The sequence below is a fragment of the Callospermophilus lateralis genome, chromosome 16 (genome assembly GCF_048772815.1).
Source record: "Callospermophilus lateralis isolate mCalLat2 chromosome 16, mCalLat2.hap1, whole genome shotgun sequence".
NCBI lineage: Eukaryota > Metazoa > Chordata > Mammalia > Rodentia > Sciuridae > Callospermophilus > Callospermophilus lateralis.
In genome coordinates this window covers 17,643,882-17,658,872 of record NC_135320.1, presented here as the reverse complement: position 1 = coordinate 17,658,872, position 14,991 = coordinate 17,643,882, and the positions used below count along the sequence as shown (strand labels likewise).

Sequence of the window (14,991 nt, the reverse complement as noted above, 5' to 3'; positions counted from 1 at the left end):
CCCCAGCCCAATTTAAGATTCTTAACCTTATTGTTTAATTTAGGAGGTTGTAGGTGTTACATGTCAGAATGAAATATTCTTAGTTTTTACATCTTTGCCACTTTGTAAGAGAATATCAACATGTTTAAATTTGTACATTTTTGTATTTGTTACTGATGAATGTTTTCACATTAACTATTTATTTTTAATGGGTGATTTTAGAGGATTTCCCTACTTATCTGGGATAAATTAAACATGAAAGAGGAAAGGGGTTTAGAAAAATCAAGTTTGGAAATACATGCTTCTTTGTTATTATTTTGCTTACTTGGATTGTTTCTAGGCTCTTACACATTTTATTGTGGTACCATTGTGATAATTACATATCTATATGTTGATGTTCTTTAGGTTTTTCTTTTTTTATAGTACTACTTAAGTAATATCTTTCACTTGATTTTGCTGCAGGTACAAACCCGAAGTGCAGATGAACCAATGACAACATTTGTTGTTTGTAATGAATGTGGAAATCGATGGAAGGTATGGCACCGTCTTGAATTCATATTATACTCATTTATAATAGAACAATTTTTTTAGTCTTTTAATAATTTTACCTAGTATCTAAATTATACATGTATGCTCATACTGTTCAGTAATATAGAAGTCCTTTATTAACTACTTGTATTGGAATAAGCTATTTTATATCCTACTAGAAATAATTAACTTGATTTTACCTCCTTGTTATATATGTTTTGTTGTAGGGACAAGAATAACTAGAAGAGAATCTTGTTTTTTTTTACCCACTTTTGTTAGGTACTGGGGCCAAGGCCCAGGGCCTTGCACATGCTAAGCAGTTCCACCACCAAGCTACCTCCCTAGTCCCCAGGAGAGAATCTTAAATACCCAATTACCATAACAAGATCCTATATTCATTATATCATTTCTTCTCGAACTCCCAGAAAATCTATATGTTTATTACTTATTTTAATTGATTTTTATTCAATTAAAACTTTCTTTATCTTGTTGAGCTTAAGCCCAATGGTTTTTATTATTTTAGGAATTATAGGTGAGCAGTTTTATGGTTTGATGGGCATTTTCACTAAACCTTAATGTTGCCTGTAGGTTTTGAAGTAGGTTCACGGATAAGTTTATATTATTTAAATAACTCATTCTTGAATGGTTTTGTGAGCTACAAAAATAAAATTAAAAATTGAGAGAAGGGTTACACCTTAGTCCCAAAAATGCTTTTACTGTAAATATAGGCAGGGATGTTACAGGTGTAGGGTTGGGAAGCTTTCATGTCTTTGGAACCATATAAACTGATTTTAAAATCTCTTGCACATATCATCACTAACTGTCATTTTCTCGTGTATTAAATGTAAATAATACTGGCATTGAAGGTTGTGATGAAGAGTAGAGATAATGTATGTAAAGTGCCTCTCAGTTCCCAAAATGCTGGGTGTTCTTATCAGTTTTTGTGAAGTATGTAAAAGGTTTATTATTTTTTTTTTTTGCTACATTTACAGACTTCGGTTTAATACTTAATTTTGAATTATTCACATAGGTTAAATCATTTTCTGGAAATTAGAAGTGTATTGGAAGCCAGACAAATAACTTCCACAAATATAATTTGGGACTTTGGGGGCTAAAGGTTAAGTCCAGTACCTATTTTATTATATACAAATATTTGATTCTGAGATGAAGAATTTACCAGTATTAAAAGGGTTTCATGATTTTGAGCAGTGTTTCTTACCCTTCTAAGTTGGTGAATGTTTTATGTTGATATTTAGGAGAGGGACATTGATTATTATTATTTTTTTTAAATTTCAATCTTGTTGAGCAAACTTGACTTGTTCAGATATTTCTCTTAGATTTGTTTTGCATGACTGGTCAGTTTTTTATTATGAGCATGTATTGTGCTGCTTTGAATACAAACTTAATTAACAGAATATATGACATAGTGCCTAATGAATTTAAAGAAAGTTCAGGTTAATGTAGAAAGCTGGTAGGAATTTTTACTTTTTTTTTTTTTTTTTGGTACTGGGTATTGAACCCAAAGGCACTTTATCATTCAGCAACATCCTCAACCCTATTTATTTTATATTTTGAGATAGGGTCTCACTAAGTTACTTAGAGCCTCACTGAAGTATGAGGCTGACCTTGAACTTGCAGTCCTCCTGCCTCAGCCTCCTGAGTGTCTGGGATTATAGGCATATGCTGTTGTGCCCAGCACAATTTTTATTGTTTCAACCTAAAATCAAGAGAGTCATTTAATAAAAACTTTTAAGCGGCTAGGGAGGCCCTTAATAAAAATCCCAGTAGCTAAGGAGGCTAAGGCAGGAGGGAATGAGAGTTCAAAGCCAGCCTCAACAACTTAGCAAGGCCCTAAGCAACTCAGTGAGATCCTGTCTCTAAATAAAATACAGAAAAGGGCTGGGGTCGTGACTCAGTGTTGAGTGCCCCTGAGCTTAATTCCCAGTAACAACAACAAAAAAAAAAAACCTAAAATGTTTCATATATATGTTTTTTTGGTTATCTATTTTTTTAAGTTGTCAAATTTTAAGTTGTCAAATTCTTAAGTCAAATCCTTAAGAGGGGTAATTACTATGTGTGAAAAATCTTTTCCAAAAATGTCTCATTAAAAAAAAAAAAAACAAAACAATTTACAGTGTATATTATGTCAATGGGAAATATATGCCCCCTTGTTTGCATTTAAAGGTCTCATGAAATATTTCTTCTCTTTTGACAGTTCTGTTGAGTTGGAAGAATTGGATCTGGACCATTAAGAAAATGGATTTTGTAATTAGCTTTAAAACTAGGCCAAACAACTAGATTTCTTGAAAGTCAGATTTTTAAATCAGCATACATCCCGTGGGGTTAGTGTTTCTTTTTGACCTAACATCCCTTCCTTCAATGCCTTCTATAGTTTCAGATCAGTAGGGAGATCATACAATAATTGTATGAAATCTGTTTCAATCCTTCCCCCCCCCATTTTTACAAGTAAGTTGATATTAAACTTTTATCAAACTTTTAGCAATTTATTTTTATTTTTTTCTTCTTAAAGGAAAATGTTCCTTAATTTTTTTACAGTCTGAAGCATACAGTAGAAATTCTATTGTTCTGTAATACATAAATAAAAATTACATTTGTTTTTCATATTGGCATGTACCTACAAATATTAAAGGAAGAAAAAAGGTAATATAAGTTTAGGTTTACCAAATATGGTTTGTATTCACATAATACTTGACCATCTTATCTAAATTGTACATAATATTTGAACTAGCATATGAATTTGATTTTAATTATTATGTTCACATGCTTGGGCTAATTACATATTATTTTTGCACCTGTAACTAACCGTGATCATCATTTCTTGTAATTTCTTGTACATGTATATTAATTGTTCTTAATAGATTTTACTTTTGGAAACATGACTTGACTTTGTTAAAATCAGTTTGGTTTCTTGTTTATTTACTGTTTGACTTGGTAGTGTATTTTAGTTTTACAAAAGAACATTGTTATAGTTTCATAGGGCTTTTCATAAATCTCCTTACAGGCAAAGAGCAAAAGCTTCTGACAGTTTTTTTCTCCTCATAGGAAGATGTACTGGGAAGAAAATGTTAGCATCTTAGTATAGAGTAGTTATTGTTAACAGTTCATGACTTGATTTTATTTGAAAATCTATACTGACCAAGGATTAAGCATAAGGATTGTAGGAATCACTAAAGCTGTGGTCTTTCTGTATGGAGGGTGATAGAAGATATTTTTGTTCTGAGCCTTATTTGCAGACTTGTTCTGTTATATGATGAATGAGAATGTTGAAGCAACTGAAAACATGAATTAGAGTGAGTCATTTCACAGTATATATCTTAAGATTAAGTTTTATTTTTTTGTTTATGTGTTTACCATTCGTTATGTTAGGAATAAGAAAAAATAGTTTTCACCTTGGTTACTTGGTTACAATTGTTCTAGCACATCTTAAAAGGCCACTATTGCAAAGTGTACAGTTTATCATGCTGAAGATTCATTCTGTCAGTTACCATAGAAAGACCTCCATACATGCTTTGCACTTTCCTTTGCTTACTCTCTTCCTGTTTCTTACTGCAAATCATTTTGATGTCCATGTTAAGGATTGGACCACGGGCACTAACCCACATTTACTTTGTCAGTTAATAGTTGGACCTTTTGTTATATAATTTCAGAAATAAAGTGCATTTTTGAAAGAATGAGTTTAAGGATAATAAGGTTAAAATAGTCCCACTTTTAAATTAAGTGATCCGTTTTAAAATTTGTAACTCAATAAAGTTTTTTTGTTGTTGTTAAGTGTGTATCACATTTTGTCATTCTTTTTAGACATTGAATTTTATTTTACCTTTTGTTTAAAAAGTACCCTTTATCCTCCAACTACTGAGGTATTTCTATAGTATAGTTTTGTGTAAGTAAAGTCTGCTCAAATGAGAATTGAGCAGTAATTCAGAGGATGTTTTTTCTTCCTGGACTCCTGGTGATTGGGAGGGAGTGGTGGTTCCAAGTAGACAAAACTATATCCTTATGTGCACATATTATAATATGTTGGTCTTTGAGGGATACTGACCAGTTATCAAATCATTAGAAGTAAGTACAATAAAGGGTAACATTTTACGATATTTACTTCAGGACAGAGTAACTTGTAAGTGAACATACAAAGGAATTTAAGGTAGACAGATAACAGTGGTGAATAATACAGAACCATCTTGGGAAAACAGTAAAAACCTTGTTTTTTATTTTTATTTATTTGCTTACCCAACTGCTGATGAATATTGATTTATAAATTTTGCTAAGCTGTGGCAGAAATTCTGAGATATTTATATATGCCCAAATACCTAAATCTGTTTATATCTCACAAATGGAAAATGTTTAAAATATTAACGAGACAACAAAAGAAGTAAGAGACTCTGTCTACTTTTATAGCTACTCAAAGATTGTCTTTAAATGTCAAAGTATAATTTGGGGATTTTGAATTGAGTTTTCAAAATAAAAACTGCAGTTAAAGAGTTATGATCTAAGGTGTTGTAGTCAACCGTTTTCCCCACCTTCTTTTCTTCAGTTGTAGAAAATTAGCCATTGCAGAAAAGTTGAATATCTTACTGGGAAATGTGGTAGGAATATCACTGATGGGGAATTACCAGTAAAAGCTGCATATTAAGAAATAATCAAAGTACCAACCTTGAAGATGCTACTTCACAGTTAATAGAACAGTTACTGATGAATTCCTAGATAGTACTGGAAGAAATACTTTGAGGAATCTTGAAGTAAATTGAGGTCAGTCAGAACTAATAGAGAAGCATATTGGAAAAAAATCTCGTGACTGTGGCTGTGTAGGATCACCAGTAGATGAAGGTGGACTTGTTAAGTTCTTGTGGGAAAATTGTTCTCTGCTATATCTTTAGCACCTAGAGTAATGCGTATATCATAGTGGGTGCTCATGAAATAGTTTTTTCTTGCTTATGTTTGTGTCAGCTCATTACCTTTCTATTTGGCAACATAGAAATTAGATGTAAAGAACATTTCACAGATTGGGGAACTGAAATGGTACGATGGGCACTGGTTGGTAATGTTTTAGACTTCCAGTTTTAAAGAAAGAAATATATCGTGCTAGATACAGTGTTGGGATGATACATTTTTGTACTTTAATTCTATAGTGATATAATTGTTTTATTAATTGTGAAAAAAAACCCTTTTTTCCCCCTCAAATCAACCTGTGTATTCTTGTACTTGTTTGTTTAGCTGGAGGATGGATATGAAAGCATGAGCAACTGCCTCAAGTGATTGACCTGCTTCTAGGTTTCCCTAGATACCACATAAAGACAGTCATTATTTTTTTCTTAATGGCCATGACTGTAAAGATAGAAACACTTCATATGCAATATGCCATATAGTCTGGTTAAATGAACTCACGTTTCCATAACTTGACTAAACTACTTTGAAATAAAAGTTGTTTGTGTAAAAATGCCACTGTGAAAGTATAGCTGATACACAAAAGTTAACCACTATGAGAGCACAGGAGTTTGAATGGCATAGCTATAGCTTTTATCTCTTTGGTTCTAGTTCCTAAGCATTTTTCCAAATCCTTTAGAGGGTAACCTCTCCCCTCCATTTGTCCCATGTGGGTCTCCTTCAGAGTCCTATCCCACCCCCTACTTTTCCCTGGGATGATTATTATATGAACAATGATAGATAGCTAAGTCAGCATGAGTTACATATAGGGTTCTCTGTGCCTCTTTTGCGTACCACGTGCAGGGATTCTTTGTGGTGAAGCCAAGGGGACCTGGGATGGATCCAGCCATGTGGAAATTAGAACTACTGTAAATATCTTGAAAGTATCAATTTCCTTTGTTTTCAAGCAACAACAAAAAATTGTTTTGGATGAGTATTTGAGTTAAATAGTAACTTTGATACAAAACATCAAGAGCTAGGAGTGCACTAAGGTTTCCATTTATCTGCAGAAGCAGAAGACATCTTGAGGAGCATTAAAGTTTCTATTAAGGCTATAGGTCAATATCAGAAAGGTTTATCTCAGAATTCCTTTGCTCTTGTGTCCATCTTTTTAAATTTAAAATGTTTTTCATTATGGTAAGAACAGATAATATGAGGACTGCCCACTTAAGTTTTTTACAGTAAAGTATTGTTAATTATAAGCACAATGTGTTACAGCAGATCTCTTGAGCTAGTTCATCTTTGCATAACTGAAACTATACCCCCTGAACATCAGCTTCCCATTTTCCCTCTCCCCAGCTCCTGGCAATCACCATTTTATTCTTTGCTTCTATGAGTTTGACTGTTTTAGATTTCATCTATAAGTGGAATCAGTCATGCAGTATTTGTTGTCTTGTGACTGGCTTATTTCACTTAATATAATGTTTTCAAGTTTTATCCGTTTTGATCCACAAACCCTATCTATTTGGGTGAACAGTATTCCATTTTGTATGTAGAACATGTTTTCTTTTTCATAGTCTATCAATGCAAATTTAAGTAATTTTTACGTCTTTACTACATTGATGATACTACAGTTGATGGAGTTTGTATTTCTCTTTTGAGATTTCGATCTCAGTTCTTTTTTTCACATATACCCAGAAATGGGATTACTGCATGAAATGGTAATTCTATTTCTGATTTTTTTTTTTTTTAGGAACTTTCATTCTGTTTTCCTAAATTTTGTTTCTCCATTTGCACGCCCACCAACAGTATATAGATTTCACAATTTTTCCATATATGTGCCAGCACTGTTATTCTTTGTTTTTCTGATGGCTATTCATTCTATCAGGTGTGAAATGCTATCTTCTGGTTTTGATTTGCATTTCTCTAATAAGTAATGATATGGAGCATATTCGATATGCCTGTTATGTATGTCTTTTTTGCAGAACTGTCTATTCAAGTCCTCTGTCCTTTTTTAAGCTGGGCTATTTGTTTTCATGCTCTTTGAGTTGTGGGATTTCCTTATATATTTTGAATATTAACCCTTTATCAGATAAATAATTTGCAAATGTTTTTTCCCATTATGTAAATTGCCTTTTCACACCTTTCCCTTTATAGAGCAGAGGTGTTGACTTTGATGTACTCCCACTTGTCTGTTTTCACTTTTGTTGCTTCTGTGTTTGGTGTCATCTCCAAGAAACTATCACCAAGACTAATGCCATGGAGCATTTCTTCTTTTATAGTTTCGAGTCTTAATGTTTAAGTCTTTAATTCATTTAATTAATTGTTAATTATTTTCCTAATTTCTTTTTCAGATAATTTGTTGTTACCATATAAAAGTGGTAACAGATTGATTTGTTGATTTGTATCTTGTAACTTTCTTTTTTTTAATATTTATTTTTTTAGTTTTAGGTGACACAATATCTTTATTTTACATATGTGGTGCTGAGGATTGAAGCCAGTGACTTGTGCATGCTAGGTGAGCAATCCACCACTGAGCCACAATCCCAGCCCCTGTAACTTTCCTGAATTTCTTTTGCTCCAACAGGTTTACTGTTTTGGAGACAGATTTTTTACACATAAGAACTTGTCATCTATAAGCAGGCATAATTTTACTTCTTCCTTTGTGATTTGGATGCCTTTATTTTATTTTTTTGGTGCCAGAGATTGAACCCAGGGGCACCTAACCCCTTTTTTATTTTGAGGGCTTTGATCTTCCTGCCTTAGCCTCCTGAGCTGCTGGGATTACAGGTGTGTAGAATTACAGGTGTGTTACAGAAGCCACCTGGCTTCTGATTTGGATGTCTTTAATTTTTTTTTTCTTGCCTAATTGTCCTGGCTAGTACTTCCGATATTAGAGTGAGGCTTTTTTCCTTTTCCTGGTCTTAGAGGAAACAGTTTTCACAGATTGAGTGTGATGTCAGCTGTGGGCTTTTTATATATGGCTTTTATTATGTTAAAGTAATTTCTTTGTATTTCTAGTTTGCTGAGAGTTTTTATCATGTGTGAAATGATCATGATTTTTATTCTTTTACTGTGGAGTATCACAAATTGATTTTCTACTGTTGAACTATGCTTGCATCCATCTCAGATAATCTCACTTTATTATGGTGTGTGATCCTTTTTTAAAAAAAATATTTATTTTTTAGTTGTAGTTGGACACCAAACCTTTATTTATTTATTTTTCTGTAGTGCTGAGGATTGAACCCAGGGCCTCGCACGTGCTAGGTGAGTGCTCTACTGCTGAGCCACCACTCCAGTCTCGTGTGATCCTTTTAATGTGCTGTTGAATTCAGCTTAGTAGTATTTTGTTGTAGTTTTTGTGTTTACCATTATCAGGAATATTGGTCGATAGTCCTTTTGTAGTGTCTTTCTCTGACTTAAGTATCAGAGTAATTCTGGCTTCTTCAAGTATATTTGGAAATGTTCCTCCATGAATTATTTGGAAGAGTTTGAGAAAGAATGTCATTAGTTCTTTAAATGTTTGGTAGAATTCACCCGTGAAGCCATTTGCATCTAGGCTTTTCTTGAATGGAAGACATGTTATTATTATTGATTATCTCCTTACTTATTATTGATCTTCATTTTTTCTGTTTCTTCATGATTTAGTCTTGGTAGAGTTTATGTTTTTAGGAATTTATCCATTTCTCTTATATTATCCAATTTGTTGGTATATATAATTGTTCATAAGTTAATGATCATTTTTATTTCTGTGGTATTGGAAATACGTTTTCTCTTTCATTTTTTATTATGTTTTCAGCTATTTTTTTCATTAATCTAGCTAGAAGTTTGTCAGTTTTGTCGCTTTTAAAAACCCAACTCCATTTCAGTGACCCCCACCCCCCAATTTTTGTTTTCTGTTTTATTTCAGCTCCAGTCTTTATTATTTCCTTCTTTTTGCTACTTTTGGGCATAGTTTGTTCTTGTCCTTGAGGTGTTTATTGCTATAAAAATTTCCTCTTGGTAGTGCTTTTCCTGAATTCTACAAGTTTTGGATGTGTTTTGTTTGTTGCAAGAATTTAACCCATCAATTGTTTAAGAGTGTGTTCTTTTGGTATGGGGTTGTGGCTCAGTAGTAGTGCGCTTGCCTAGCATGTGTGAGGTACTGGGTTTGATCCTCAGTTCCACATAAAAATAAATAAAATAAAGTCTATCAACAGCTTTAAAAAAAAGTATTATTTTAATTTTCATATATATGAGTTTTCTATTGATTGTAAAAATTCATTTTGGCTGGAAAAGGTAGTTGGTATGAATTAAGTCTTTTTTGTTTGTTCTTGTTTGCTAAGGCTTATTTTGGGACTTCACAGGTGATCTGTCCTGTAAAATGTTCTATGTTTATTTGAGAAGAATGTGTATTTTGCTGTTGTTGGATGGAATGTTCTGTATGTTTGTTCTGTTTGGTCTGTAGTGCCATTCATGTCCTGTTTCTTTACTGATTTTCTGTCTGAATATTCTATCCATTATTGAAAGTGGAGTATTAAAGTTTCCTATTATTGCTAGATTGCTGTCTGGTTTTCCCTTCAGTTCTCTCAGCGTTTGCTTTCTATATTTAGGTGCTTTGATTACACACACACACACACACATATACACATACACACATTACACATTATGCCTTCCTTGTAAATTGTTCCTTTTATTATCATATAATGTCTTATTTTGTCTGTTGGCATTTTTTGATTTAGTCTAATGTAAGTATGGCCACCATTTGCATAGAATATCTTTTTCCTTCCTTTTACTTTAAACATATATCTATCCTAAACCTAAGAGTGAGTCTTATATACAGTGTATTGTTGGATCTTTTTTTTTTTAATTTAGTAAGCCACTTTGTGTCTCTTGATTAGGAAGTTTAATCCGTTTACACTTAAAAGTAATTATTGGGCTGGGGATATAGCTTAGTTGGTAAAGTGCTTGCCTCGCATGCACAAGGCCCTGGGTTCAATCCCCAGCACCACCAAAAAAAAAAAAAAAAAAAGTAATTATTCGTAGAGTCTTATTCATTGTTTTTTTATCTTCAAGCTCTTTTGTCTCTTTCCTGTGTTATCCGTTTACACTTAAAAGTAATTATTGGGCTGGGGATATAGCTTAGTTGGTAAAGTGCTTGCCTCGCATGCACAAGGCCCTGGGTTCAATCCCCAGCACCACCAAAAAAAAAAAAAAAAAAAAGTAATTATTCGTAGAGTCTTATTCATTGTTTTTTTATCTTCAAGCTCTTTTGTCTCTTTCCTGTGTTGATATCTCCCTTTGTGTTTTACTGATGGTGTATAGTAACTTACTTTTTATTCCTTTGTTTTCCTTTTGTGTATTTTCTCTGGGTCATTTCCTTGTCCCCATGGAACTCCTGTAAAAAGTTCATCCTTCTCCTTAAAATGACAGTCCTAATTCTCTTCAAAATAAAACAAACTTCAGTCAAAGCATGTCTGTAAGACCATTAAAACCTCTGTATGTTTATTTATTCATTTTCAAGAGTGAATGGAGGAGGATTTATTTAAGTGAGAATAAAAGATAACTTCCATAAGGCAAGAGGGGAACTGAGAGCCAGTTTTCCACTTAAATGTAGTAGATGTGGGGGCTCTTATAGCTTTTGGGTAGGGGCAGTGATCAAAACCCTTGCTAAGAGTTACTGGAAAAGTGTTATGGCAGATCACTTGTCCGTGACCCTCCAATTGGCTGTGTGTCCTTTAGCCTTTGAGTTTGAACTTTACTGTGATCTTTATTTGGTTCTACCCCCAAATCTGTTTTCCTGCGCAGTTTTAGGACAAAGGAGTTGCTGGGATATTTGGATTTTTCTACAGGTTAATCTCATTGAGGCCCATTACCCTGATTGGCTGACCATTAACTATCCTTACTTATTTCCCTGTTTTGAAGAAGTGCCTTTAACTGCCTTTATAGGAAAGGGGTGATGATCACTCTGGCTGCTTTAGGCTGAAAGAGGATTAAAAGGGGACAGCAGTCAGGGTCTTTCTACAGAGATTCCTGTTTAATGGCCCCCAGTAGAAGGGGAGTTTGGTTTTGGATTCCATGTGTAAGGCTATTTTGTTTGGGCACCTTACTTATCAGGGAAATCCAGAGAGAGGTCTGTGGTGGTGTTGGCAGATGACCTTCCAAAGTGCCCTTTCTTGGGGGCCAAAAATAAAATCAGAATTTGTTATGAAACTGGTTTCTCCAATTTACCAATTTCTTTCATGGTTCTTGTCTTGCAAATTTAAAAAATAAAATCCACAGACAATAATGAAAGGCAGTAGTTAGTAGGGCAGGATTTATTTAAGTGAGAAGAGTCAGAATTACTGCATGGTAAGAAAAGGAACTGATAGCAAGTTTTCCCCTCTGTATTGTTTAAATAGATAAAATTTCAGACTTTCCAAGCTGGACATGGTGGTGCATACTATAATCCCAGGATCTTGGGAGACTAAGACAGGAGGATCACAAGTTTGAGGCCATCTTCAGCAAATTATTGAGACCCTATCTTAAAAAAAAAAAAAAGATTGGATATCATTTAGTGGTAAATCATCCCTAAGTTCCACCTTAGGACCAAAACCAAACAACCATAAAAACCAGACTTCCCATTCCTAGACTAATCAAATTGAACTCTTAGGATTTTTTTAAAAAATAATATTTGAGTTAATTGCTTGCCTTTTTAGCATATTCCTCTGGAATCGTTATTTTAAGTGGGTGTGCTGTAATATGAAGGCTAGTTTGATCTCTCCATGAGGTTAAGTTGGGCATTATTCAGGAAAAGCTATTTGGTGACTGCTGTATTTTATCCGGCTTAGACAATTCACCACTGAAAATTTTTGTTGTTGCTGGGGATTGAACCAAGGTATTCTTGTGTATATTGTCACTGAGCTTATACCACAGCATTGAAGTTTTTGATTACACATCTCAGGAAAGAAAGCTTAGGTGGTTTAGCTTCAAGTTCAAAATTTCTAATAGGAAAAAAAAAAAAGCCTCATTTTGTGTATTTGTGTGTGTGTGTGTGTGTGTGTGTGTGTGTGTACGTGTCCACTTGATTACCACTACATAATCTTCTTTCCTAGGAAACTGGCATTACAGAGTGGGCTTATGATCTGTTCAGATTCAAACCTATTTATACCACTTATTAGATATGAGATTGAGGAGGGTATGCCAGCCCTCTGCCTAGTCTATAAAGCAACACCATTTTAGCCAATAGGACTTTGAGGTAGGACTAAACAATAATGTATAAAGCACTTAATACCTACCTCAGTCAGTGAGGGGAATGTGTTTGGAATGACCATTATTAATATAAATGGGGACATATGCATATCCTGTAACTTGTTTTTTCTCAACAGTTTATCTTAGAATCCTTATCTGTCAACCCATATGTATCTCATTCATTTAACTGGAGAGAAATCCATGTGTATATACTCCATTCTCTTCTCAACTATCCTCCTATGGAGTAGACTTTATTACCATAAACAATGTTATAAGTAATATCCTTATCTTTATTCTGTTTACAACTTACGTTTTGCTAGAAGTATAATTGTTTAGCTAGTGGATAGTACATCAAAAATGACATATATTGACGCATTATTTTCCAAAAAAATCACACCAGACTATCTGCTTGCCAACTGGGTATAAGTTCCCATTTTCTGACATTGCTAATAATGGATACCATTAACTTTCTTGATTTTTGCAAATCTAGGGTAGAAATAGTAACCACTGTCATTTCAAAATTTTAAATTGTGCTTTTTATCTTTTTATATTTATTATGCCTGTCTTATTTATTAATCAGTTAATTTCTCTGTTATTTTTATTTATTTATTTATTTTTGTACTGGGGATTGAACCCAAGGGCACCTTACCACTGAGCTACATTCCCAGTTCTTTCTATTTTGAGACAGGGTCTTACTAAGATACTAAAGCTGGCCTTGAACTTGGGATTCTCCTGCTTCAGCTTCCTGAGTCACTGGGATTACAAGTTTGTGCAGCCATGCCCAACTATTAATTATCTTTTATTATGCCTTTTCTTTTTTGTCTACAGAGTTATATCTTAAGTTGTAGGCACACTAATAAATTCTCCATAGTAATTTTTAGATTGTTATAGAGGCTGAGGTTTATGTTTTAACTTTTTTATATAATCAAATTACCAGTATTTTCTGGATTCTACATTTTATGTTTTGCTTAGGAAAATATTTTTCATCTGAGGTTATAAAAATATTGTCTATATTGTCTTCCAATAGTCTTAATGTGCTTTTCTTTTTTTTCCTGGGGGGCGGGGTACCAGGGACTGGACTCAGGAGCATTCAACCACTGAGCCACATCTCCAGCCCTATTTTATATTTTTATTTAGAGACAGGGTCTCAGTGAGTTTCTTAGCACCTCACTAAGTTGCTGATGCTGGCTTTGAACTCACAATCCTCCTGCCTGAGTCTCCCGAGCCACTGGGATTAGAGGCATGCACCACCACCCCAGGCTTAATGTGTTTTTATTTTAAAAGCTGTTAGATATGTAAGCCATTTGGAATTTCTATTTGTTTATATATGTTTTTCCAAATACAGCAAAATCACCTATTAAATTTTACTTAGAAGCAAAAACTTGGAATTGAATTGAATTTGTGGGGTAGTTTGGGATTCATTCATACACAGTGGGATTTACCCACTGAATTGGTCCATAGTAGTAGTAGTAGTAATAGTAGTAGTGAGTTCTGTAGTTGCGTAGGTGGTAATGGTATCTTTTATAACACATTGTGAAACAATTTTTGGAATGTAGTTTTTATTTTGTGGGAAATTCTATAGTTCTACAAACCTTTATGAATACTGCTGTAAGCTGATATTAAAGCTAAAATGATGGATAAAATTATTTTCAGTGCCCTTGAAGCTTACCATCTAGTGGAAAAGACACATCAGCATGATTTGTAGTGATTTCATTTGTATAAAACATTCCTGGAACACTAAAGAATGGCCCTCAACATAGCATGTTGAGTATGACTTAAGTGGTCAGGGTAAGGAAGGCTTCTGGAAGAGGTAATGTGAAGTAAATCTTAAAGGAACAGTTAGAGTTAACTGGGTGAAGCATGGTGTTTTAGAGTGACCAGGCAAGAGGCAGTAGAAAGTATGAACCAAGTTCTCACAAACAGTTGTGAAGGGCTGATGTCTAGCATCTAACACTTGAGGGGCTGGCTTGGGGCTGGGAAGAGGGGAGGGTTAGTAATCTCACAGCTCATATGCCAGACCAAGAACTCCATATTTGTACTGTAGGCAATTTGTACTGAAAAATTTTAAAGAATGGAGAGAGTGGCAAGCAGATTTGTATGTGAGAAAGGTGACCTGATAACAATTTGACAGATGACTTTGAATGGGCTGAGGTGGGGGTGCAAGAGGCAAACCAGTTAGGCTTTTTTGGCAATGATGCAGGTAAGATCTGATGGGGTCAGAAGAAAGAATAAGATATCAAAAAATGTTGAGATTCATGATAAGTCTTAGTGCATTTGGTAGGATAAAGGCAGGGAAGAATCAAAGTTAACACCCAGATAATAGCTTGGGCGACTGGCTGGGTGACTGGATTACAGGCAGGGGCCAGGAGGGTGGAGAGTCAAAGGGGAGATGAG

General features: G+C 34.1%; 1 protein-coding gene and 2 non-coding genes across 3 annotated transcripts in view; all 3 read left to right on the top strand.

Annotated features, from left to right (window-relative positions):
- Positions 1-2,807, top strand: part of Tcea1 (transcription elongation factor A1) — a 41,357-nt gene extending 38,550 nt beyond the window's left edge. Inside the window, exons 9-10 of the mRNA XM_076836428.1 lie at positions 442-513; positions 2,723-2,807. Of these exons, the coding sequence (XP_076692543.1) occupies positions 442-513; positions 2,723-2,731 (81 nt within the window). The 3' untranslated portion in view covers positions 2,732-2,807. The remainder of the gene's footprint in view (positions 1-441; positions 514-2,722) is intronic.
- Positions 2,808-10,308: 7,501 nt separating this feature from the next.
- Trnaa-cgc (transfer RNA alanine (anticodon CGC)) lies at positions 10,309-10,381 on the top strand. The gene has a single exon. It is a non-coding gene; the product is annotated as a tRNA-Ala (tRNA).
- Positions 10,382-10,498: 117 nt separating this feature from the next.
- Positions 10,499-10,571, top strand: Trnaa-cgc (transfer RNA alanine (anticodon CGC)). Its single transcript has one exon. It is a non-coding gene; the product is annotated as a tRNA-Ala (tRNA).
- The last annotated feature ends 4,420 nt before the right edge of the window (positions 10,572-14,991 follow it).